The sequence below is a fragment of the Atractosteus spatula genome, chromosome 12, assembly GCF_055471065.1.
Source record: "Atractosteus spatula isolate fAtrSpa1 chromosome 12, fAtrSpa1.hap1, whole genome shotgun sequence".
Lineage (NCBI taxonomy): Eukaryota > Metazoa > Chordata > Actinopteri > Semionotiformes > Lepisosteidae > Atractosteus > Atractosteus spatula.
In genome coordinates this window covers 15,629,096-15,655,481 of record NC_142717.1, presented here as the reverse complement: position 1 = coordinate 15,655,481, position 26,386 = coordinate 15,629,096, and the positions used below count along the sequence as shown (strand labels likewise).

The 26,386-nt window shown below is 38.6% G+C and overlaps 1 protein-coding gene across 1 annotated transcript; it reads right to left on the bottom strand.

Annotated features, from left to right (window-relative positions):
* Positions 1-7,793: 7,793 nt before the first annotated feature.
* stmnd1 (stathmin domain containing 1) lies at positions 7,794-19,501 on the bottom strand. Its single transcript, XM_088929196.1, has 5 exons — positions 19,323-19,501; positions 10,913-11,057; positions 9,564-9,700; positions 8,956-9,087; positions 7,794-8,685 (listed from the first exon to the last, which is right to left on the bottom strand). Exons 1-5 carry the CDS (start codon positions 19,395-19,397, stop codon positions 8,401-8,403), a joined length of 774 nt encoding a protein of 257 aa, XP_088785322.1. The 5' UTR covers positions 19,398-19,501; the 3' UTR covers positions 7,794-8,400.
* Positions 19,502-26,386: the final 6,885 nt, after the last annotated feature.

Sequence of the window (26,386 nt, the reverse complement as noted above, 5' to 3'; positions counted from 1 at the left end):
TGGACAGCATGTTGCTCCATTATACTTTTTGGACAATCAATCTGTATAAACTTATGCATATTTTGCACATATTCTATTGTTTTTACAGTGACTATGATCATCATATTTTGCACACACCTATGTATTTATTTTTATGGATTTATTTTATATTTATTTTGTATAATTTTTTGTCTATTCTGATGTCTGTTTTTGCTTGTCTTGGGCTGGACTGCTGTAACACATCAATTTCCCTTTGGGATCAATAAAGTCTTATCTATCTACAGCCCACAAAACAAAAATTACTCTCTGTGTAATTTATACCAATAAGCTGCACTTTTTTTCATTGAAAAAATCTACTAAATAGAATGGATTTTAAAATTCTATGTGCACCACCATACATAATCTGTCACAATGATTCTGCCATTTTCGTAGGTCAGGACTTCTGTATGGCTGTGTAAGAGGTTTGAGATGTGATTTAAGAAATCCTCAACATTTAACTGACCTGGGTGACTTTTAAGTGAATACAGCAGATTACTGAACCTAGCCTAAAACAGACGCATTTGTACAAAGTCACTAATTGTAGAGTGCCATGGGCTGTGTTTATAGCTTTTATGTAGCTCCCTATCCTGTGCAATTTTAACAGACCAAAACTCTGTATGATACTTGACAACTTTACAGTTATTATTAACTTAATTCATAACTTCACACACGTTCCAGAAAAACTGGGGGGTCCCTCACCTCATTGTCCTCACCTGGTTCATTACCAGCATTATCCTACTATTTTCAACACGATTGTTTTCAACAATGCCAGGCTCCCTCCTTTCCATTTCTGTCACCTACCACAAACACTGCTTACACAGGGTCTCCAGTATAGTAGATGACCCCTCCCACCCCTGCCATAAACTCTTTGCCCTCTTAACATTTGGGAAAAGATATGTATGGGCTAGCTCCACTAGACTCTAACAACTTCTTCCCACAGGCTGTCAGGCTCCTCAACACCCTGGAATCTACTTGCACCCACTCCAATTCCAGAAACAGGGTTTAAATCCCCCCAGTGTGTTGTGTATATTGTATTATGTATTTACACTATCTGCACTTTGCACTATGTGTATCCTGTCTACAATGTCTATGTCAGTGTCCTGTCTGTATTTGCACCGTGGACCAGGAGGAATGATATTTCGTTCCACTGTATGCTTGTATATGGCTGGAATGTAAAATAGACGTGAACTTAAACTTAAAAAATAAAACTTTTCACCTAAACAATATGAACATCAATTCCCCAACTACAATAAAAACTATCAATAATTTCCATCAAAAGACATTTTTAATGTGTTTGCCTACAATGGGTGTACCCAGACTTAGGCATTCATATTGTACAGTTTCCGCCATCACGTTGTTTCTTATGTTCTAAAAAGAATTATGATGCATGGTATCACATCAGCAACATGTACATGACTCTGTCTGTGGTATCCACAGACTCTGTGTGTGCTGCATATCACTGCCTGCCCTTAGGAAGGAAAGAGCTCCTCCCCTCCACCTGTGCACTGTGATGACCTTCCTCCCATCTGGATTATTCATCTGGATCAACGGGGCGGCGGAGCTGAGGGCGATATCATAGCTGAACATTATTGTAGTCAAAAAGTGACCATTTTTTAGGATATGTTTTTCATTTAGGTTATTTTTCTAATTACAATTAGGTACTGGGATTCCAGTAAACTTCTATATCTCTCCCCGATGTAATCAACAATGCTACACTCCAGTCTGATGCAAAGACAAAGACCTGAGTTGCCCATGCCTGCTGAGCTTCTCCTTGCATTTTTTTTGTTGCGTTCATTGAACCATGCTCCAGACAACATGCAGGAAAGCAGGAAAAAAAGATACTGCTTGTGTCACATTTGCCTGCCACACTGTTCTCACATTCGTCACATTCATTTTCTCTATGTGGCCGGTGCTTTGAATAACAAGAAAGGGAGAGAAAAGAACAGAACAATAGAAAAGAAATATGCCACTTCTTTGGCTTCTCACAAACCTGTTTAAAAGCTATTTTAATTGATCAGTGTTTTGTTTGTGAACTGCAACATCCGAGTCAGGTCCATTTCTCTTGTTGAGTTTGAAATTACGCAATGGGTCATCCATAGGTTTTGAGCACTCCTTGTGACATTTATAATTCTCTAGATGTGTCCAGACTTTTGGGAACAGTATTATACATTGCCCGAATCCAGGGGGCTTATAATATTACAGCAGACACTGAGTGAGAAATTTGTTTGCTGTTGAAAAATCTTAATAATAATCCTGTATTACACCTGTAACGCTCGCAGCCTCCAGCTTTCATGGCTACAGACAGTATTTGTTTGAGGGAACCTGATCAGCCCGTTGCCTTGAGAACCAGGTCAGCTTGGGAGCTCTGAGTTGTCAGCCCCTGATTAGTGGGCAATTATATCATCAAGCGCCGGATTATAGATACCGGTTTCTGCCCAAAACTGGCCCTCTGTCATTGATTTTGAATCAGTTCTAAGTCATTCCTGCTTCAGTCCTGTATTCATCCTGTGAGTTAGTTTTGCACTCCAGTGAGTTCTCCAAGCTATCTGCATGCTTTCTTTGAATGCTCAAACCTACACCTGCCTTCTGACTCTGCCATTTGGATCACCCTTTGTACTGGTTGCTTTCTGCTTGCTTACTGTTGCTGACCATTTGCCTGGATTTTTACCATAGCTGGATTACCCTTCCTCAGTGATCTGATCTACAGTAGGTAGCATTTCTGCTTCTCCTGCTGACACCTCTACATAATTCTCACTCCTTTCCCCTGCTCCGTCCTGCCTGTTCTCATCCACTGTCACTACTGTTCCACCTCCCCCAGGCCACTCTTATCTCCAGATCATTGGACATGGACTCTCAACCTGACTTCTGATGCAGCACTCATCAGACTTGTAACTGCAATATATCAGCACAATTACACACGTTCAGTGTTTGAGGATGTGGATTCCAAAATATACTGATGGAAAAAAGAAACCCAACATTTTCTGCAATGAGAATACTATAGTTATAGCTTATGTACTTTCACAAAAAGTTGTACTCTGACCAGCCATACAGCTTGTGCAGTGAGGCATTGCAACTTGCCAATCACACGAAAGCTCATTAGGTGCACTTGTACCCAACAAGGTCCAGGTGGAACAATGCCTGAGCAGGTCACCTTTAAAAAGGCCTTAAGTCAAAGCTTAGGTCACTGCAAGAAAAAGGCCACACTTAGTCAGTTTTCTGTGTATTCCATAACGCCTTGAATGTCACCAGAAGCAAGGGAGAGGGCCATTAGCATGCTGCAGGCAGGCATGTCATGTGCCAGCGTTGCCAGACACTATGGAGTAAACCGCTCCACTGTGTCCCGACTGCAGAAAAGGTTTCAGCAGACTGGCAGGACAGATGACTGCATCAGGAAAGTGAGGCTCCATTCTGCTGGCCTTAGAGCAAGGCGACCTGTCAGAGGCCCTCTGCTCACACCTCCTAGATGTCACTCCCGATTGGCTTGAGCCAGACAGAGACTGCGATGTACTCATCAGTAGTGGCATCAGGTCCTCTTCACGGATAAGTCACTCGTCAACCTGTTCCACGCAGACGGGAGGGACAGAGTGTGGAGGAGGAGGTGTTGCATTTCTTTTTTCCATCAGTATATTTGACGACTTTAAAAAAAAAAAGAAGTACATGCACAAAAAATGTAGATGTAGAAAAAAATTATAATTACCTTGTGATTACCTCCTACAGTACCATCATGTTCATTCTTTTTTTCGCAGGTTCAAATCAAACACAACTACAGAAGTTAAGTATTATATAAATAGAAAGGAACTTATAGACAAAGTGCTTTACACCATTTTTCTACAAACTAGATGTGAAGGTCAAATCAATTAATGCTTATGTGTGAAAATTTGTAAAAGACATGCATGTAGACAGCATCAATGTCATCATTATAAATCTGTAGTATTCAGATGAGAAACTGTAGCCAAGTGCTGGATCTATTCAAATATACTACTTATTTTGCATAGAAACTTGTAACAATCAGTTCTTTCCGGTCCCTATGCGGACGACACAATCCAGAATTGTGAGGAAACATTAGGAAAAAGATCATGCAGGAATACGGGATGAAAACAGGGGGATAAGGGAGTGTGGTCAACTGACAAAATGTTTTATTTTTGTGTATCTACTCACCACTCCTGTGGTAGGAGAAAAAGGTCCTAGCAACTTCTAAAATTGCTAGGTGGTGTAATCCTGCACAAATTAAAGCAGTTCATGAATTCAGTGGTCACCATTGTGTAACAGAAATGTTCAAATCTTTGGATACTCTTTTCCAAAGATTTTGGACTTTGGAGAAGTCAAATGATTCAGGAGTCTGAATACTGAAAGTGAGCTGCGCTCATGATGCTGCTTTTAGTTTGGTTTGGCACCCACCAACTGTCACAGTCCTGTCCATTTTTTTCCAAACTATTGGAAATGTTTGCTGAGATGAAGGGGGTCCAGAGTCTGCGATCAAATCATTCATGAAGTTTATCTTGGTTTACCTTAATTTCTGGGTAAATGATTAAGTGTTGGTGAACAGTTCAGAAATACATCATATAAGATCTGATCAGGAGAAAAGAGAAAAAAGGGAGAAAAGAAGGTCTGATCACGAGAGAGAGAGGAGAAGTGAGGGAATTTGAAGCTTGCACCAGGTAAGAGTCTCTACTTTGTGATCATCTGAACAAAACTTGATTGGAGCTATGTATTTGAACCTTGCTAGAGAGAACTTGCTATTCCTTGTGTTTTTAGGAAACTTGGGTTTCCTGAGCAAAGAATACTTTGGTTAAAGACAGCCTTTTTCTGCTTGGAGGTGCATTTTTAGAATAGGGAGATAGTCTCCTATTTATTTTTGTAGTATCTGGGTTTGCAAAGAGAGAGATTTAACTGCAGGTTGTATTGCATTTAGTAGGCAGCTAATCTCTTCTTTGGCCTCTATAGGCATTATTTAAGAGTCAAATACTTGGTAGCCACCTGGGGTCTTCTGGGTGGTTTCGACATAGGACTCTGAAACCCCTTGTCTGCAAACTTGTAAATACAGTAACTTGTGTAATTTATGTTTATGTTGCATGTAGTGTAGTAAGTGTCACTGTCATTGTTAATAAATATTTGTTTAACCAAGTGTGCCTGGATTATTACTCTTTTCTCCAAAGTTCTGCCAGATAACAATTAATTTATATGCCACAGACTATAATAACCCCTCGGGTATACAGTATTCCAGCAGAAATCACTTTCAAGTTGGGGGTTATGTTAATTTAATTTATTTATTGGCTAAGCCGCTCAGTCAATTCCTGATTTTTCTCTATTTTCATAACCCCCCATTTTTTCTCTATATTTTATGCAGCAGGTGAGAAATAAGTTCTGTGCCCAAGAGAAGCCCAGAAGTATAAATAGCAGCTCTTAGCTAGAGGTAGAAATAAAAGATCCTGGAATGTCATACAGCCCCCATAAATTTTGGATTGAGTATACGTTTCTACCTTCTGATACATCAGCGTTCCTTGTGCAGACGAATTTGGCAAAAAAAATGGAAGACTAGCTGAGCACTCAAAGAAAGAATGCTTCTACTAACCTTGAAGATTTTGGCAGTCTTCTGAAGGCCCCTTTTGGGTTCGAGTTCCCACAGTACTTACAGATCTCTTGACCTCATGGGTACAATCCATGCAACTAGTCGTTATTGGCGATAAAATTTTGAACTTGAACATTTTAGGACCCATTTGAAATGAAGGATGTGTGACAGTTTTCTCAAATTTCTTCCACATACTGTATATGAGCTTAATATATTACATTACTACTTACAGTAATAATAGTCTACAATGGAGTGAAATCAAAAGAAGGATGAATGCCAATCTATCTTTTCACCTTTACTAATTTTGTCAAAGTTCCACAATAATGTTAAACTAACTTAAACCTTAATGGTTTTCTCTAATCCTAAACCTAACTTTGTTCGAATTACATGCTCAATTTGCTTAAAAATCAAACACGGTATTGCTGCCTTTGGGATGGCTACTTTTAACAATGCATAGGCTTAAGATATCATGAATATTGGAGGTCTTCCTAGTTGTTTGCAAAGCCATGAATGTAAATAAAAAAAATGATATCACTAAATTCAAAGCATCAAATCACTACAAATGTAACCTGATTATAACTGTGCATGAACTTGAAACTAATGAGTTTTAATTTCATTAATGTTTTATGATGAAACTGAAAACTATTAAAATGTCTGTATACTGGAGAAGAAAAACCTTCACTACTCACTTATTACATGAGTAATTATAATGAAAGAATATTGTAGATGAATTATCTATAATTACACAGTGAAACTGGATCATTAATACCATAATATTACATGGTTGTTTATGCACCATAAACGAAAGTGCTACCAAATTATTTCACACAATAAAATATAAAAATTTAACTTCTTTACAATTAAGTTTTATGTATAGTTTTCTCTTATGGCAGACTTAACACAAAACTTTAAATTTTAAAACTCAAATGCAAAACTCAAACTAATGGTGGACTTTCTACACATCTGAAGGTTTTAAATTTAGAATCACCCTTTATTTTTGTTATGCTCCTATGTTTTTCACATCTTGGCTCTTAGCTATGATTCACGTAATGGGAGATAGGAAAATAAGAAAATGTAGGCCGACCCCTCCAACCTGCCTACATTTGGGCCACTCATCTTTTAACATCCCCATACCACAGGTTGAGCCCTGATTGGGTGAGAGAGACGTGTTCTTCACTGACAGCACCAACAACACCCAGGAAAGAGCCCTGGCCAATTCACCCCACCCTGATCAAGTGAGTCTGAATCCTGATCCTGTCTGTAAACTTGTACAAAGAGAAACTTGTGTATTGTATATTTATGTGATGTAGTGTTTGCTATTGTTAATAAATATTTGTTTAACCAAGTGTGCCTGAATTATCATTCCTTTCACCAAAGCTGTGCTAGAGAACAAAGAATTCACATTCACAACTATACCAACCTCTCAGATATATTATTGGAGAAATCCTTACAAGTTGGGGGTTATGATTGGTTTGTTCCTGATGTTCTCAATCTTTTGTACCCCCCCCCTTCTGTGACACTGTGCTTGCCCTGTAATTTACAGTAGTTCATGATGGATAATCAAGTAAAAGATAGTTTAGCTCATGTTATTTTTTTGCTGCATGAAACCAAAAGGTTATACTATATTCAAGTGGTAGCTAGTTACATTTTTCACAGATGAGGCATAAATGACAAAATATACCCCCAAAAAATATACCAAATAACTGTTTTCAGTTATAATTGCCATATGGTGTAGGCAGGGTGTAGGCCAGGTGTAAGGCAGGGTACGTGGATAACAATATAAACAAAAAGAGTAGATACCACCCATCTATAATTTTCTAACCACTTTATCTCAAACAGGGTTGCAGGGGAGCCAGATCCTATCCTGGCAAGCAACAGATTCCAGGCTAGCTATACCCTGGACAGGATACTAGTCCTGCAGACAAACGAACACAAAAACAAGGCCAGTTTTCACAGACGGGAACCCTGGGAACTGAACCCAGGGCCCAAGCACTGCAAGGCAGCAGTGCTAACCATGGCACCTCCATAGACACCAGTTTAATGTAACTTTAAAAATTTGACGTGGTATAAAAATGAAAAAATACATACTGGAAACACTATTTTTTCACTATAAAGAAAGTGGGTTCATTATGGAAAGGTATATCAAAAATGTAATATAATAAGAATGATTAATGTTATTGTAAAATAAAGCAAATTTACTTTACTGTCTATTTGAAGGAATTAGTTTTATTTACAGGAAAATTGTGATGATAATTTGTGATAGAAAACCAAACACATTGCTGTTCTGACAGGTTTTTACATGATGATTATTCTTTTCAAAAGTTTTGATGAATTCAATTAATACAATTTCTCACTATTGTGCCCAGGGTTCTGCATATAAATAGTGAATCATGTCCATCCAGCGCCTGACCAAACTGTAATTTCCCAAACAAAAGTCTTACATAGAGACTTCTTGCTTGTCAAGTTGCCATGGCAACAAGACAGCCTTATGCGGCTCAATCTAATTAGTTTTATATTTTTGCCTAACCTCTTCCACAGTCATAATTCTGCTATTATTGAAACGTAGCTCAATATTTAAAGCACTTTTATTGTAAAAAAGCCCTCACTGTTAAATTATGTCAATATATACATTTTTATCTACACTATATAAGTAAAATAATTATTATTATTATTGCATTGACTTACTAAAAAAACCTACAATACACAAAACTTCTATATTGATTTTTGGTTTGTCTTGTCTCTTTGACCTGGGTGTGAAGAAGCCTTTGCACTATATTATACTAGAATATTGCAATGACTCCTTTAAAAAAGGGCTAAAATAATTCATCCTTATCATCTGTGGGTTTCATATTGAGACTGCTGAAGGTGGCTTCAGTCTCATGTTCTACAAAGCCATTCATCTGCTCACTGTTGCTTCCTGTTACACTCCTTCTTGAATGAGCAGGCTGCTCAACACTTGTCCTTTGATTTAAAACAACGGCCTCTGAATCATGAGCTTCCTCACAGGTCCCTTGGTCAAGGTCTTCCTGATGTCTTAAAACACTACGGCACCTCGCGGACTTAGTGCGGAGTCTGCTCTTTAGCTCTTCTTCTCTGGTCTGAAGAGGAGAGTCATAAGGTAGAACAGCAGTTCAAAACTGTTATGTTTGGAGTGATATTAAAGATCACCACATGACACACCACACCACATTCTAAGCACACTTATTCTCAGTATTAAGTGCCCAGCACCTATTATCAAAGAGATTGAGATTGGAATTGAACTTTTACACATTTCATCCAAAACATTAGTTTGCTTTTAAATGAAAACAATCTGAAAATGTTTTACAGAAACTACTACTGTGCACAGCAGCCCTTAAAGAAATTCTTACCTTTCGCCTTTCTTCCACAGCCTTCATTTTCTTGTCAATGTCTTCCTTGCATACAGTAGTCTGCTCCCTCTTGGCCTTTAAAGACTCTAAACGAGGAGGTGGTCCCCTTACTTGTTTGTCTGAGCAATCCACCTGCAGATTGAATACACTTTCATTGCATGAGTTTTATGTGGCTTATGATGTCATGTAGTAAAGATTAAAGCAGACACTTATCTCGGTTCTTGTCAAATTTTCTAAGCGGTTATGCTTGTGCACTCACTTTAAATTGAATTAGCTGAAAATCATTCCCAAACAGCAGTGGTGGTGTGGAAAATAAAATAGTATATAAACACTCCTGTATGGTTAGCAACAGTATAGTCAAAAGGACAGTATAAAATTGAGCCCAACACAAAGTGACAGGGTGAAACTTCAGGATTGTGAGTTCTGGTGTGAAAGTCAAATGATGGTTCTTTAGCAATGTATGTTAACTTGGAAAGTTTAATGTTATTATATAAACCCATTTAAAGACATATTATGCACCCCTTTTTCTTCCCCCACCATAACTTAAGCACAAAAATCCTTAACGCCGTTCTGCAGTACAAGTTGTAATAGTAAAAACTTTCATTTACCCTAACATCGTAGGCTTCTCCGTTTCTGACCACTCTGGGTTGGCTCTGAATGATGCCCATGCTGAGAAGTTCTTGCAAGATGTCAGAGGACTTTTGTCTCTCTTTCGGCTCCAGTGAGAGTCCAGGGCTTTCAGCAGCTAAGACACAACAAGAAACATTAAACTGAGAGCTGATAACCAGTCTAGTTTATGCATCTCCAAGCCTTCTTGTTACGGATTGGCTCCGCGGTCCATCTCGGGTGTTAAGTTAGACTCTATGCGAAGTTGTATGAGCTGGATGAAACAGGAGACATAGTTTGGGGAAAACACACAGGGGTTTTATAGTGCATCAAAATAACAGTGACAGTTCGTGAACCGGTGAACAGGGGAACAAAGAGAGGCATCCAAATCCGAACAGGTCCAAAGGAGGGTCAGGGCACAGTCCAGGAGTCCAATACCGTGAGATCCATCCTGAGACAATACAAGGTTGAAAATCCCCGGGAAGGGTAAAACACGAACATGGGAAGTCCTGGGATCAAGGGGCGAGGTCCTCCAGGCCCCGGGCTCAGAAAGTCAGGTGATGTCGGGGATGAGGCATGTGCCCTCAGGCATCCAGCAGCCTGGTGATAGGCGGGCCTTGTGATATCCAAACCCTAATATTGAGCCCTGAATACTGGGATTAAATAGAGGGAGACAAAACAAGGCACACCTGGAGAACATACCAGCAATCACAGAAAACTAATGACGGGAGTAGTGAAGCGCCCTCTAGGGAAGGGATGTCGACCATGACACTGTCATTCATTTTAGATAGATAGATACTTTATTGATCCTGTGAGGGAAATTGCAGATTTGCAAAATTGCAATTTTGTGTGCTAAACTATGTCCATAAGTGTTTTGCCATAATAATCTTCTCCATTGCTCCTCTAATCAACCTTTATGGTTCAGAGGCATTCAAGGGATTTTTGACAACTTCCTGACATGATCAAAGACTTGGAACTCTACATCACACTAGTTGTGTTAAATTTGTAAAGTTTTATTATATATACCAAAATGTGATTAACTGAATGTATCAGCACACTGAATGATGATTGGATTGTAAAGAGTCTTGGATTTTTAATTTTATTACATTTCCTCTTTTTGCTCTCTCTCTCTATATATTTCAACAGTTGTCAGATATTTGGTATTTCTGTGTTCCTGTATGTACAATAATAACAACACTTTCTTTACCCCTTGAGAATGGTGTTCCTTTTTAACTGGAAATACATTTGAGTTGTTCATATTTTCTGCAGATACATTTCTAACATTTTTTGAGATTGTGGAAATGGACTTATTTATTATCTTATATTTCCCAATAGCATCTATAATTCTTACCTCTCAGAGGGGGCAGTTTCCTTGGCACAGTTCCAGGTACGTTTGTCCCTTCACTGTCCAGCCCCAGGCCACTGTCTGTTGTGTGCTTTGACACTGCTGAATGTCCCCGAAGACTGTCTAGCTTGCCACTGGAAGAAGCCACCCCCTTGAAATTAAAGGTATGATTTTTCAGACAGCTTCATAAATACAATTCCTTGCAAATGTGTTAACCTTCTGCCAATAGTATTATAAATAAGAAAAACAGAATATTGTTGATGTATTAACAGTGACTGAAGCATAGAACTCTGCGAATCTTTCAAAGTCACTTGACTTCACTATGGCAAACCTAACCTGTTTTCAGCTTGCCTGCATGCTCAGTTTTAGAGGAAAGCCTGATCTAGATTGTGTCTGGGTGGTATAATGCACATTTTACTTCTTAATGATGAACTTCAATGTACTCAGAGAGTTAAGGAACCTTATCCTCATCTGTAGCTTTCTGTCACGTTATCCATAATGTGCTTCAAAATCTGATTTGTCATATCACTATGCAAGTTCTGGCTTGAAATTCAATATCCGAGGAAACTTAAAGAGACAAGTACTCTGAAGTCAGATTAAATCTCTTTTGATCAGACCCAAAGAATATTACATTACTTTTGTGATCTTTCAAACTTTTCTTTTACACCCGAGCTGATTTATAGTTGCCGTAGTAAAGGGGTTTGAATACTAATGCAACTAAGAGTCTTCTTAAAGCACAGTGATCATCAAAGTTAAAATCTCCCTACAACTCACAGCTGCCAACCCACTAAAGCTAAGCAGGTGTGAGCCTGGTCAGTACCTGGATGGGAAACCTCCTGGAAAAAACTAAGGTTGCTGCTATAAGAGGTGTTATAATTGTTATTGTTATAAGTGGGGCCAGCAGGGGACCCTGCAGTCTGTGTGGGTCCAAATGCCCCAGTATAGTGACAGGGACACTATACTGTGAAAAGGCACCGTCCTACAGATGAGACATAAAACCGAGGTCCTGTCTCTCTGTGGTTATTAAAAATCCCAGGCTGTGTCTTGAAAAGAGTAGGTTGTTACCCTGGCGTCCAGGCCAAATTTCCCAATACCAATCATACTTTCTAATAATCACCATTTATGTATTGCCTTCATTACTCTGTTCTCCTTTCCACTGATAGCTGATGTGTGGTGAGTGTACTGGTGCACTATGGCTGCCATCACATCATCCAAGTGGATGCTGCACATTGGTGGTGGTGGAGGCAGTCCCCATTACCTGTAAAGTGCTTTGAGTGGACTGTCCAGAAAAATGCTATATAAGTGTAAGGAATTATTATTAAAATCTCATGGGGATTTGCTGAAAAATAAGGTTAATAACATTATCCAATGTTCCAATGAACATCACCATTAATGTTTAGTTTTGGATCAAGTACCAATCAACAACAGGTGTTGTGAGAGCCTGACTGATAATCTATCAAATGCAGGTTATCATCTCGTAATGTTTACAATCAGATGTAAGGGTAAAAAAAATACATGGCCAGCTGACTTGATTCAATGAATTCCTTCAAACAAACAGCCAAATACATTTTCCTGTATAGTTTATATAGGATATTTTCATATTTTGCTCCACTACATCCATGCCTAAGTGACAAACTATAAGTATATACTTAATGTTTTGCATGCAGACCTCCAGGACTTTTATCCGTACACTTGGCATTCTTATACCAAAGCATTTACACATCTTAGACTAAAGATGAAAATAATAATAATAATATCGTTCTGTAAAATTAATATATAGATCCAGCCATTCAGAATATGTGCTGGGTACTGCATCACTGTGCGCTGTAATGCAACACATTTAAAAAAAACAGTTTTTGGATTGCACTATTTTGTGCAACTGCCTGGTGGCGCAGTGAATGCTTAATGTGATATTTGAAGGCATTAGGGCTATTACCAGAAATCGCCAGGTTTTGAATGGTGGTCAATGCTGAGCCCCTTGAGATAATCTTTTTCCAATTATTTAATTTAAGCTGTATGCTATTTAGACTTTTATTAATTGTAAACTGTGTATTACAGTATGTTAAATATTAGATTAATTAAAAAGTATGTCTATTTTATTAAAACAAAATTACTCAGTTGGATATATAAAATGAGTTTATTATTATACTGTAGCTGGTTGTGAACGTGATGTGCCTCTTTCAGGTTTACATCTGCATTGAGAAAATCTAAAGGTAAATTTTGGTAGTGGAAAATAAAAACAGAAGTATAGCGTAATATATACCTAATACACATGTAGTAGATGGTAATGGTAGCTAAATATAAAAAAGTACAAAACAGTATTCCACCTTCATAAATATTTTTTACATCAAGGTCTTTAACTTAGTAACTTATGGTGGGTATTTTGGAAAAGTTTTAACGTGCTTGTTCTAACATTATAATTTATATACTGTACTTCATAAAAAGCTATAATGTTTTATCCTTTTCTAAGAATACGTAGTAAAAACACAACTTGTTGTTATTGTAAAAACGTTTGACATTTGTTGTGTTTTTGTTTTACTTTTATTGTCCTTATAGAGGTAATCCTTATAGACTTATAGAGGTGTCCTTACAGACTTAATGTAGTGCGCTGCACCCAGGTGGTTTAAAGCCCAATCAGAGCTTTACTTTTGGTTTGTTTCTTACATAGCTGGATATATAAAAATAGTTTATTATTATAGGTTGCTGCAAATGCAATTTCAGTTTTACATATACAGTACACTACTGTTTCGGAAAAAGGTACCTTTTGAGAAGTCGTGTAGTGCTTGCAAAGTATCTGATTTTGACAAACAGTTAATTTTGTTAAAAAAAATAAAATCTGTCTGACTGTACTGTAGCTTTTATTGAGGAAAAAGTCACCTTGCTCTTACAAGCAGTTGGTGTTAGAGTTGGTGTTAACACACTGCACCCTTTTGAATGAATTTTTATCACCTTTATCACGTTTGTCTGTCTGGGGGATGGGGGTTGTCTCCCCTCCTCAATTTTACATCTGATAAGCCCCTGGTAAACCAAGAGACTAAAACCTGCTATCAATAAAATATCTGCCCTGCGACATTTCTCAAATTGCTCCAATGTCGGGCACAGAGTAAAATCCTGTATACTGAATGCCATGATGGACACAACAATTAATAGTTATACATGCAATAATACCCGTAATACAAAGGACCACTACAAACTAAAAAAAACCCAAGTGCACCAAGAACCAAGGAAAAAAGATCGGCTTAACAAAACAGATCAAAGACCCTGAACAAGCCCCCAAATATACTACAGCCCCACTATAGTTACGGCAAGGTAAAAGTGGGCAGCTGATTTTTTTTTACTTTTTAAAGAAAATCAAAAATACAAAACAATGACATGTCCCTGCCTACCTTAGACATTGCGTGACTTTCAAAACTATAAAAATGGTTTTAGCTAATTAAACACCACTCATTATGCACGAAATGGTTGAATTTTCTTCCTTGTGATCAGCTTAGAATATTTGTGAACGCTGTAAATTAAAATAATTTTGCCAGTGCAACATGAAATATATACCAAAAATATCACATTCTCCTCTTAAAACCAGGAATTACTTAGCTAAAGCTGCATCAGTGACTATTGGGAATGTGTTTCAAGTAGGCAGCTGCATCAGCATGCATAGGCTGCAAAGGAACAAGTAAAGGTTTATTCCATACTGAAAAGAGAAGAAAAGAAACAATGTTTTGGCTGTGGAGCCTTCTTATCTAGAATTAAATGTTTCTTATTGGGTATGTGTATTGATGGAGAGTTTCTCTTCCACCTAACTGTGAGGTGATAATGCACTAGCCGGCTGGTGCAAAACAATCCTTCCTGCTCTCTTTCTGAGCATCCTGGAGATGGTCTGGAGGTTCATTCATTCATGTTATTACTAAAAGACCTGCTGATCTGCTTCACACCACAGGAAGAGGGGAGAATGTGATTTCTGTCTGAAATGTGTGCTGCGTTTACAAAATTAAAGTGTGTTTAAATTACGTTAATTAAAAAATAAAAAAAACTTTAGTTTTACAACTTTGTACAAGGTACACAACATAATAAACCCATTTAGCTTTTAAAGTCATGCAATGTCTATTTTAGGCAGGGACATAGACTGTATATAAATGGGCCAGCAGCCATATTACCCTGCAGCTCTCAACTGGCTATAAACTGAAGCTAAACAGGGTTGAGCCTGGTCAGTACCTGCATGGGAGACCTCCTGGGAAGCTATGGTTACTGCTGGAAGTGGTGTTAGTTGGACCAGCAGGAGGTGCCCACCCTGTGGTCTGTGTGGGTCCTAATGCCCCAGTATAGTGGTGGGGATGCTATACTGTAGTATGTGATATCTTTTGGACGAGACATTAAACCAAGGTCCTGACTCTCAGTGGTCATTAAAGATCCCCTGACATTTCTCGATAAGAGTAGGGAGTTATCCCAGTGTCCGGGCCAAATTTCCCCCTTCAGCCTTTACCGTGGCTGATAGAGCGCAACACCTTGCCTTGCGCTTGTTGCTTGCCGGGTAGGCTCTGACCTCCCACAACACCGTATGGTATAAAGCAGTTTGGCAAATAAAATGAACATGACCTATATATATAGGCCATAGAGTACTATGTTACATTTTTTACACTTTATTCAAACGTTATTCAAACTAAGGTTTCTAAAAATGGAACCAGGTACTAGATGTTGTTTAAATAAAAGTTTTGAAAATTTTCACAGATCGCAATCTTTAAAATGCCTATTTGTTCACAAAGTTATTGACATCTGAAACATTGTGTCTCACAAATAGGAATTTTAATAAGAAAGTAAAGGTTATAAAAACCTGAGAAAACCAATGACCTGAACAAAATACAAGAAGTTTGAAATGATTCATTATTAATAATTAATATTGTTAATAATGATTTGATACATTATATATTATTATAAGTTTCAGTGATCTTTTTAATACTACTTTGTTATTCTCAATTATAATTATAATATATATGATTTTGTTTTAAGGCTTGTTGTAAAGGCTTCTGCTAAATTGCCCTACTGGGATGAACAAAGAATTTTGAATGAATTTAAACTGGGTGAACTGGTTTTTACTCCCACTGTTGACAGTAATACATCATTCATGTTTTAACAATATAATTTAACATTGAACATGATGTGATTTATAAAAATAATTTAAAAAATCAATATAGTTTACATAATATTTACTATTCTATTTTTAAAAAGGAGTCTTTCTTTGTTAGAACAAAAACTTGTGCCCTAAGTGGAAATTGAACCCTATAGGTGTCAGGGAACCTACTGGTAGATTTAGAGGATCCTTATGCGTGACCGTGAATCCCACAGAACGCAGAGTAGCAAAGGGACAATCCAAAAGACGAAATCCAAAGGCTTGGTCAATTAGGGAGGCAAAGGGTCTGGTAATGAGAGATATCCAAAAAAGTAAAAAGATCTCTCTTTAGCTCACCGGGCTGGGTCCCTGTTGAGTGACGTGGGAGTCCCACGTTTGAGCCCCCGACGGTGCGGGGCTGACCTAATGCGGCAAGGGCATCCACCTGAACCCCGCTGCGTTACATTGGTGTCAGCAGCGGGGTGGGATAGCCCTTCGCCGGGGACGGCGAGTTAAGCGGGGGAGAGTGTAACGCTTACGGCCGACAGGTACTGTGTAAGAGCTGGCTTACCAGAGCAGGTGACGTCACTGCCCTTCCCTGAGATAGCAGGACTACAGCTACTGGGCTGTAGAGAGATCTCTCTTTAGCTCACCGGGCTGGGTCCCTGTTGAGTGACGCGGGAGTCCCGGGTTCAAGCCCCCGTCGGTGCGGGGCCGACCTAATGCGGCAAGGGCGCCCACCTGCACCCCGTTGCGTTACAATATTATATTTAGATCGTTAAATTCATTATTCATTTCTTTAGTTATATATATTTATTCCTAATTTAATGACGTTCAGAGATGTTATGCCCATATAATTTAAATGCTTAGCTACCAGACTTTTGCTTTAGTTGTGAAATTCCATATTAATATTCCACATTAAGAGAATTTAAACATGCACAGTAAAGAGATTAAATGAAGCAATCATTTCATTAACATCTAATGCACCACGAATGTCACCTATCTATCATTTTTGGTCAGTGAATCACATGCCATGGTGAAGTGCATTCTGAATGGCTTCATCTGTATAACAGATCTATTGCAGGATTCAAAACAGATAAATATACACAAGTTAAAAAAAAACAGCACTTAACGATACAAAATCATACTGCACATGAAATTGTATGATTTCATTATCTTTAGAGGTGTTATTCCTTTAAACAGAATTTTAGCTACAATTACAGATGCAGCAAATGGCAGCACCTATCACCTTTAAAACTGAGTAGTTTGGGAATCTATGACAGTGACAAAATCCATCTTGTGCTATTCAAGTTTAGTTTTTTGATATTGTTTCCAATAACCAAAACAGAATAATTTCATACATGCATTTCTGTTAATTCTTTTGAGTCAGATGATACACAAAGTCTTTGGAAATATGTTTGTATCCCTTTGAAATATTATGGGCTCAGTCTGAAAGGGCCATCAAATATTTGGAATGTTGCAGACAGCAAAGAGCTGTTTACATTATGTGGCAGAATTGTTATTAGTATTTGAAGCTGTGTTTACTTAAAAAGTGAAGATTTTGATGAGAACAATGTTTCTGTTAAATGCCAGAAAAAACATTCTCTGCTGTGAAATTTTCACTGAACACATTTGTTTCACTAAGGTGACAGAGTGCTGCAGGGGAAGCTAATACTGCCATAGCAGCTGGCCACACCTCTACCTGTCTGTCAATCATTGCCAGTTGCCATGGATTCACGAACAGACAGGAGACCTGTCAATCATGCCCTCCTCAGGTGGTTCAGAATACTTAAGGTCTGCACTGACAATGCTCTGGTATAGAGTTTAGCTCTGGCACTTTCTTTGATCCCGATCTGTGTTGCCAAGTTCCTGTGTTCTCACTTGTGTTTCTCCCTGGAAACTAAACTCTAACTTTGTCTTGACCATGTTTCTGAATTTGTCCCTTGGTGCCTTGGACCAATTATTTCCCGTGTTAAGAACCTTGCCTATTTGTCTCAGCTACGACTGTAGAATTCCCTTTTTGCTGTCACTGTGCTGTATCTCTATCTGGCTTTGAAACATGCCTGTGTACCTAGCCTCCTACCACATCGCGCTGCCTGCTGCTTTCATGTTTTGTTACCATCTCATCCCACATGACAGACATTTCTCACTTAGCCTGCCTTCATGTATAACTGTCCCAAGCTCTCCAAGCCATCAAAAAATATAGAGCTCACTTAGATGTCTGTCGCATATTTGTCATTCAAATTGTGTTGAATTCTACAAACACTTAATTACCACTTCATGTGTATTGTAGAATTCCACCCCCTGCCATTGGACTGTCTTGATTTTTTTCCCTTTACCTTTCACCAGGCTTACTCCCTCCTCTTCCTTACCATAACAAAGGGAGAGGAAGTCTCTATTCTGATTGCGTGCATCCAAACTCCACAAAGATAGCACCCCAGGACTTGCACCTAGGATCCCATCACTATAAGGCAACAGTGCTAATCCATATTTTTTTTCATATGTTAATCACCATAATAATTGTGCCTGCTTAACATTTATTTTAAACACTCTTCTCGTACTATATTGGGTAATAAAGTAATTTTATTATTAAACAAGATTTGGAAATTGTGATGATACTCCATAGTACAGAAAAATATCTTATTGATGCAAAAAACACATTAGAAAGGTATTACAAGAGTAAAGTATAATACAAGACATTGGTGTGCACTTATATAAAATTAGTAGGAGCTAATTTTCTCTCCTCTATGGGCTTACCCGGTAGAGTCAATTCTCTACAGATGTTTTTCCTAGTGTCGCCATGGAGCGTCATGAAAACATTACACTAAAACTTACTAATGAGACACTCTTCCTTATAATGCTCATTATATTAATTGATGTAATAAAAATGATCATACAGTTAAGTTCAGTAACATACTGTAAATGTACATGAGTCATGGCAAACGTACTTCAACTTTCGGGCGAAGTGTTAGCAGTCTAAGGGCTGAAGGAATTTTGACATGCTCACGTCACATTTTGTAAAAACAAGAATATGTAACAAGACAATTACAAAGCACTGCGGGACTTTAGAACGAATGCTGAACTTTTCCAGCTGGCATTCATTCTGTCTTTTTTTATTACAAAAGTCGGGGGAAGACAAAAACAATGCTGATTTCAACAAACAGCATTGCTGGGACACTGGAGTTTTTTTTTCTTTTAGTTTACAGTAGAAGAAATTACCTTCCAAACTTGTAAATACTTAACACTGAAATGTCCGCAGTTTTAAATTTCAACCCAATTGCAGTTAATAACATGAGTACAGTTTAATAATTATACCTTGTTTCCTTCTTCACAGCCATTGCGTTCGCCTACGGGTTGGACAATCGTGGACTTCGAATTTCCACATCCCATGTCAGAAAGTCTAGGATTGCTGTCCTGTTACAGCTCCGTTTATAGCGACTGAGCGAGCGACACAAACTTTCATCCTCTCACATTCTTATACTCCTGCCAGTTATGGCGACTGCAGTTGTCATGGACTCCTGGCGTTGCTACGGGTCGTTGCTACAATAAATTTGACCTCGCTGTCGAGTTAAAAGCCTTAATTAGTGTTCCCTGACTTTGTAGACATAAGTGTGCAATATATTAATGACCAATCATTGTGAAGGTGGCAAAAGCGAAATACATCTACGTCTTTTCAAAAAGTTTTTAAACTACAAATATACCATATTTCTTTACGCAGCTTCACTACGCTGCTTAATTAAACGAAGTGTCATTATTTAAACTTAAAGCTATGTATGAAGGGCACCCCCGAGGCTTTTGTGTAATGTAGCATTCCCATTTCGTTTTTCTCAGTAGGTGTAACAAACGCTTCTTTCTAAGCACTCCACTAAAGAGATTATACTATGTTATAGTAAAAATGCAGTAGATTTAAAACACGGTGAAATCATTGTAAAGTATAAAATATAAAGTATAAAAGGGTATTTATAAACCATGGCAAACTGTAGGCAACTATGGAACACGATTAGAACATTTGGAAGAGTGTATTGCGGTGATACAGGTCTTGTACAAATTAGCTGAGGAATAATAAGGTGGAAGAGACTGGATCTGCCTCCCCAATACGGCCTTATTGATTTTCACTTTACAGGTTGGCGTGGGAGTGTCAGTGTGGTAGTGTTGGAATTAAAAAATGGTTGTGTGGCAGCAGGTGTCAGGAGCTGTACTTAAATTTGCACAATGCCTCTATAAGGATTGGTGCATTTGTCTTTTTTGTCCTTTGAACTCCCCATTGATCAAAGGACCTTCTTGCACATGTAACAGTTCTTGGGGTTTCCACCCCTGCCACTTCTGCCCTGCCAGTTCATCCCTCAGTGTCTGGGCATGAACCCAGCTCTCCAGTGTCACACAACAGGGAACTTGCCAGCTGAGCTAAGGGAGAACGCCCTCAGACTGGGCAGCTGAGATCCCTGTTATATGCAGGGGTATATTTGTTACACACAGACACTTGTTTATTACCACAAAGTTCTGAGCTGACATCTGGGATTGCAACACATGTCTAATTGGACCTCAGACTGTGAGAGGGGGGCGCTAAAACAGGGTACGAACAGACAATGCATTGTTAATTAGTTCAATGACCTGGTTCTGCCCATACACAAGACATCACAAGGACATGTCCTGCTCCCACCAGAATGAGTTCTGAGCCCTGGCTGGAAAATCTAGAAAAAGGTATCATGAGCCCCATTGGGGAGTCACACTGAGAACATAGGAACAGAGAAGAGTTTGGTCAGACACTGACTGCACTATTGGACATGAGAACAATAGGGCTTCCCCTACTGGCATTGCCTTCTCTCCCATAACCAATATTGGACTCAGAGAAAACAGGGTAGTGAGGGGATTATAAGGCACCACTTTGGTTGGACTGAAGAAGATGCCTAAGACCACCAAAAGACTCCACAGCACTTCTTTTCTATGAAGGAAGGAGGTACTCCAAGGCACCGAAGAAACTGTTTTTGGTGAAAGGTGGTGCCGGACATTTCCTTTGAACATTACTGTTTGGGTAACTGGGGTCCATGATGTTCATGTGACTCTGTGAGTATGTGTCTGTGGGGATACTTTTTGCATCATGTGTTCTGTGCTTTTAGAGAGATAGTGATATGTAGTAGGTGTTAGAAGAATAAAAAGGGCAATTTGATACTAATGCCTTTGTACTGTAGGTGCATTGGTAGTTCTATAAGATATAAAAAACCTGTTGCAGTGGGAAAAAAGGTCCTAGAATACTTAAAATTGCTAGGTGGTAAAGTGGACTACCTGTGGCTGCTCTACCTCTCAGTCATCGTCTACTGTATGTTTCAGAGTCTCTGTTTTGAGAGTGCATTGGTGTCTGCTCACTTCTCCAAGAACATCCTCTATCTCACATGTCCTCGGGGGTTCTATTTCCAGGGTCTCTGGAGCAGCCATGCACATCAAGTACTGCAGGGGAATGATGTGAGACTGTAGACAGACTGGTGTATAGCTAACTTTTCCTGGGCTTTTTTTGGGAAATGCATACAGTATGTGCCAGCATCACTCGTGTGATGGTGGGCCATCACTGGGAACGTACACCATCTTGACCATGTCCTCCAAATCCACAAGCCAGACATGGCAGTCAGTGTGTACAGGATAGACAGGGGTGTTCTGGTGTTGTCCTTCAGTCACAGAGTATCCACAGGATCCAGCACAGACACCGAGCTGCCAGAGGATCTCTGAACCTTGATCTCCTCCAGGGAGCTAGCAGGCAGGGTCGCAGTCATGCGAGATGGTCATGCTTTTGGGGGATTGGCATTCTAGGGGCAAGTGCCACAAACCAGGACACAGTACCAGTCACCCATCTCGTCCCATAGGGAAAATTACTCAGGTCAGGCTCAATACCCTCGGCAAAATATATTTTTTTGTTTAAAAAAAGATAACTTTGCTACCCCATCTGAGGGCAGTCATTGATCCAATACTGAAGTGGTTAAGAAATCTCATTACAGTTTATTTTGATTCTGCAAATTCAACAAGAATAGGAAAAAAAAATTTGACAGACAGACAAATAGGATAAAACAAATTCAAAATACAGGACAGGACAGGACAGAATGTAAATGTGAGGTATAGAAGGGAAACTTTATGGTTCCATTTAGTACCAGTTACTTATTACATCTAAAGGAGGGATAATCACATAAATAATATGGGATGATAAATATGATAATGTACCCTTGAAAATGTGGCAAATGGTGAGACATGGTGATACTTTTAAAGTCTAAATGTCTCTTTGTATGTACTGTATACAATGTGTGCGAGTGTGCACTATGGATTTAGATAAATAGAGCCCAAATTTCTTCTAAATGTGTAATTTCAGTTTTAATAGTGCTTTCATTTTCTTTATTGATTACTGAATGTTCTGTAAGAAGATTTAACCATTGTGTGACATTAAGTGTATTTCTGGTTTTCCAGTTTAAGAAACTTTCCTGGCAATGGTTAAGGCAATGAGTATTGTTTGGGGGTACTGAATGGGGGGATTAATTACTGAGAGATCTCCCAGTGAACAAAAAGATGCAGACAAAGGAATGCTGTTGCTCACAAGGAGGGACGTTCTATCAATAACTGTCTGCCAAAAACGTTGTGTTGTAGGGCAGAGCCAAATAGCATGGAAGTAGTTATCTGGAGTGTCTAGTGTACAGTGTGAGCATGTATCTGAATTTACTAAACCCATCTTATAAATCTTGTGGTGGGTGAGATGTACTCTGTAATTCACTTTATATTGAATAAGCTGTATATTAGTATTGTTAGTAATTGAAAATGTGTTTTTACACATTTGTGTCCAGAAGTCAGTGCCGGGACTAAATAATAAGTCTTTTTCCCACTTTACAATTGGTAGGGATATTGTTGAGTCAACACACTTTCAATTTTCAATTTATTTGTATATAGCGCCTTTCACAACAAGGTTGCCCCAAGGCACTTAACAAAGCTGTGTGACAGTACATGACACTACAATACAGAAAGAGAAATGGCCAGAAGGCAACGGAGGAGAGAAATGAAAAACTCCTCTGCAAGGAGAAAAAAAAACCTCTAGGGGTCAAAGGTTAACTGGATGCCCAACCCCTCTGGGCATGCTAACATTATACAATTCTAAAAAAGTACTAAATGTGGAGTACTAAGTCTTCCATCATGTCCTTCTGTGTGCTGAAATCCATGCAGTTCTCTGTAGACCAGCAAATCCTCCTAAATTATAGCTGTATTCGTGGTGTCCCTTTTGGATCCATGGCAGTGATGCGGCATCCAACTCAGATGGTGCCCAGCTTGGGCACCATCCGGACATGTGGGGAGTAGAATAGGATAGTTTGGTCAGAACAGATGTATCTACCTGGTGGACCAACACTGATACACACAATGGCATGTACAGCAGTACCAGCAGCCATAGCTGCAACAAGCTATGATGTAAGGTATGAGCAGACTAGGCTGAAGTAATAGGTTTTCAGTCTGGATTTAAATCCTGAGACTGACTCAGCATCCCGTACATAGGCAGGCAGACTATTCCATAAACTAGGGGCCCTGTAGCTGAAGGCTTTACCGCCAGCTGTTTTTTTATTAATATGTGGAATAAGAAGAAGACCTGCATTCTGTGATCTAAGTGGGTGACTTGAATTGTATACATTAATCAACTCCATTAAATAGACAGGTGCCTGACCTCTGAGAGCCTTCTAAGTAAGTAAAAGAATTTTAAGTCTGCCCTGTACCTAACAGGAAGCCAATGGAGAGAGCTATGTATAGGTGTAATGTGGTTGTACTTTATACTCCTGGTAACAATTCTATCTACCGCATTTTGAATTCGCTGTAAGATGCTGAAAGTGTGATAGGTGCTCCCTGATAGTAGGGCATTACAGTAATCTAATCTGCTGTATACAAAAGCATGTATTGGTTTCTCTGTGTCTTGAGTGGAGAGCAAATACCTTAGTTTTGCAATATTCCTTAACTGTAGGAGGCATACCTTTAATACTACATTAACATCAGAGTTAAATAAGAGCCTTGTGTCTAAGTTGACGCCTAAATTACATGCCGAATCTTTGAAGCAAAATTTTAATCCCTAAGAGTTGAGTGTTGAGGTTATAGCAGTCCTGTCCGCACTGTTGCCTCCGAACAACAGAACCTCAGTTTTATCAGAGTTGAGTGACAAAAAATTTTCACACATACAAGACTTTACTTCATTAATGCAATTAGCTAAAGTAACAATCAACCAGTTGTCATTAGGTGTAAATGAAATGTATATTTGAGTGTCATCAGCATAGGAACGAAAGTTAATATTATGCTTTCGTATTATCCTACCTGGCGACAACATGTACAGAAAGAACAAAACTGGTCCGAGTACTGATCCCAAATTTGATTGGTGACATTGATGAAGCAGTACAAATAGATTTTTGAACATAGTGAAAACGGTTAGTTAAATAGGAGGTAAACCACTTAAGGACGGTTCCACATAGGCCAACCTCAGACTCAAGCCTGTGTAGCAAAATAAAATGGTCAACTGTGTCATAGGCAGCACTAAGATCTAGGAGCACAAGCACTGTTGCATTCCCTGCGTCAGTTGCTAACAGAATATCATTTAAAACTCAGTGCTGTGGCCTGGGCAGAAACGAGATTGGAATTTCTCAAGTATATTATTTGAATCCAGATAAGACTGAAGTTGGGCCGCAACTATTCCCTCAAGAATTTTAGATAAAAATGGAACATTTGAGAAAGGTCTGTAGTTGATGAGAACTTGTGGATCCAAATTTGCTTTCTTAAGCAGTGGTCTAACAACTGCTACCTTAAATTATCAAGTACAACACCTGATGCAAGGGACATGTCCATCACGCTAATTATAGGTCCTGCCAGTACTTTGAGGGAATCTTTGACTAGTTGGGTGGGGATGGGATCTAGCAGACAGGTGGTTGATTTTGTCTTAATAATTAATTTCTTTAGTTCATGTTAATTAACTAATTGAAAAACACTGAAAAGGTGAGCACATTGTTTTTGTACTAGACTTCTTTGCGGCCTGTTTGATTGTGTCTGAAGTCTAATGTTGTAAATTTTATTGTTAAAGAAATCCATGAAAATGTCACTATTAAAGTTAGCTGGTACTGTTGACCCAGCCTTATTTGATAGATTAGCTATTGTCCTAAATAGGCAGTGGGGGTTATTTTTATTGCTTTCTAGAAGTTCAGAGTAGTAAGCTGAACAAGCTCCCTATATGGCTTTCTTATATTGTTGCAGGCTATCAGTCCATGCCGACTGGAATACTTGCAAACCAGTAGACCTCCATTTGTGCTCTAGTTTGCGGCACTCCTGTTTTAGAGATTGTGTGTGATCATTATACCATGGAGAGTGTCTAGTGGTTTTGACTATCTTAGTCTTTAACGGGGCTATTTCTCCGAGTGCCTGTCTGACCACTGTATTATAGTTGTGTGTGATTTCGTCAACATTAGTACTGGAGGTGAAGTTAGCATTATTCATCGTGTTCATAAATTTTAAAGATGTACCCCTATTGGTGTGCCATGTCGTAATAATCTTCTCCTTGGCAACTACAGAGGGTAGTCGAATCTCAAAAGTAATTAAAAAGTGGTAAGAAAAAGAGAAAAAGAAAAACACAACATAGTAGTTTGTAAAATTTAGAGAGTTTTTTCTTAAAAGTTGATATTTTATTCATTTCCTCTGTTAACAAAGATGGCTGTAATTTGTTATATTAATTTTGGATTTTTCACTGATTTTAGCTGGTGGTATTAAAGATATTGTTCTTTCCCAATATCGTACTTCTGGACCAAATCCTTAAATGTATTAAATGTATTATCCTAAAAGATGTGGCTGAGATGTGTAATACCTTTCTGTTTCCAAGTCTTTTTGGAAAAAGTCAGGGTCATGCCAGACTGGAGTATACTTACAATGTGTCAGTGTGGACTTTGTAATTTTATTGATTTTCCACCAAGCTGTAAGGGTTGTTGAAATTATAGAGTTCTTAAAACAACCAATATGTTTTATATTGGTGTTAAGAAATAGCAAGTCAGAGACTGAAATTTCCTTGCACGCTAGCTGTTCTACTGTATTTCTGTCCATAGGTTATCTTGTTGGTTAGGATGGAGCCATTAAGTGATGTCTTGTAGCTGGTTTGCCAAATAGTCATTGTAAAAATTAGGTGCTTCTAATCCTCCTTGACTTTCATTTTTCTGTAAAGTGGTAAGTTTAATCCTAGGATTTTTGTTTTTTCAGTAAAACTTGTTTATTATAAAACAAGTGAATGGAATCACTTAATGGTAGGTTAAATTTGAGTCATTGTAAATAGATAATTGATTTTAGGTAGGATTTTCATTTTAACAGTTGCCATTCTGCAGAGGTAAGAGGTAAGTTAATCCAGC

Bases quoted from the DNA above. Each gene is read 5' to 3' on its own strand.
- stmnd1 (XM_088929196.1), bottom strand. From the start codon at position 19,397: ATGGGATGTGGAAATTCGAAGTCCACGATTGTCCAACCCGTAGGCGAA. The intron at 9,701-10,912 runs GTAAGAATTATA...GTTGTGTCTTAG, and splicing joins GAAACTGCCCCCTCTGAGAG to CTGCTGAAAGCCCTGGACTC. The intron at 9,088-9,563 runs GTAAATGAAAGT...TTCAATCTGCAG, and splicing joins GAGAAGCCTACGATGTTAGG to GTGGATTGCTCAGACAAACA.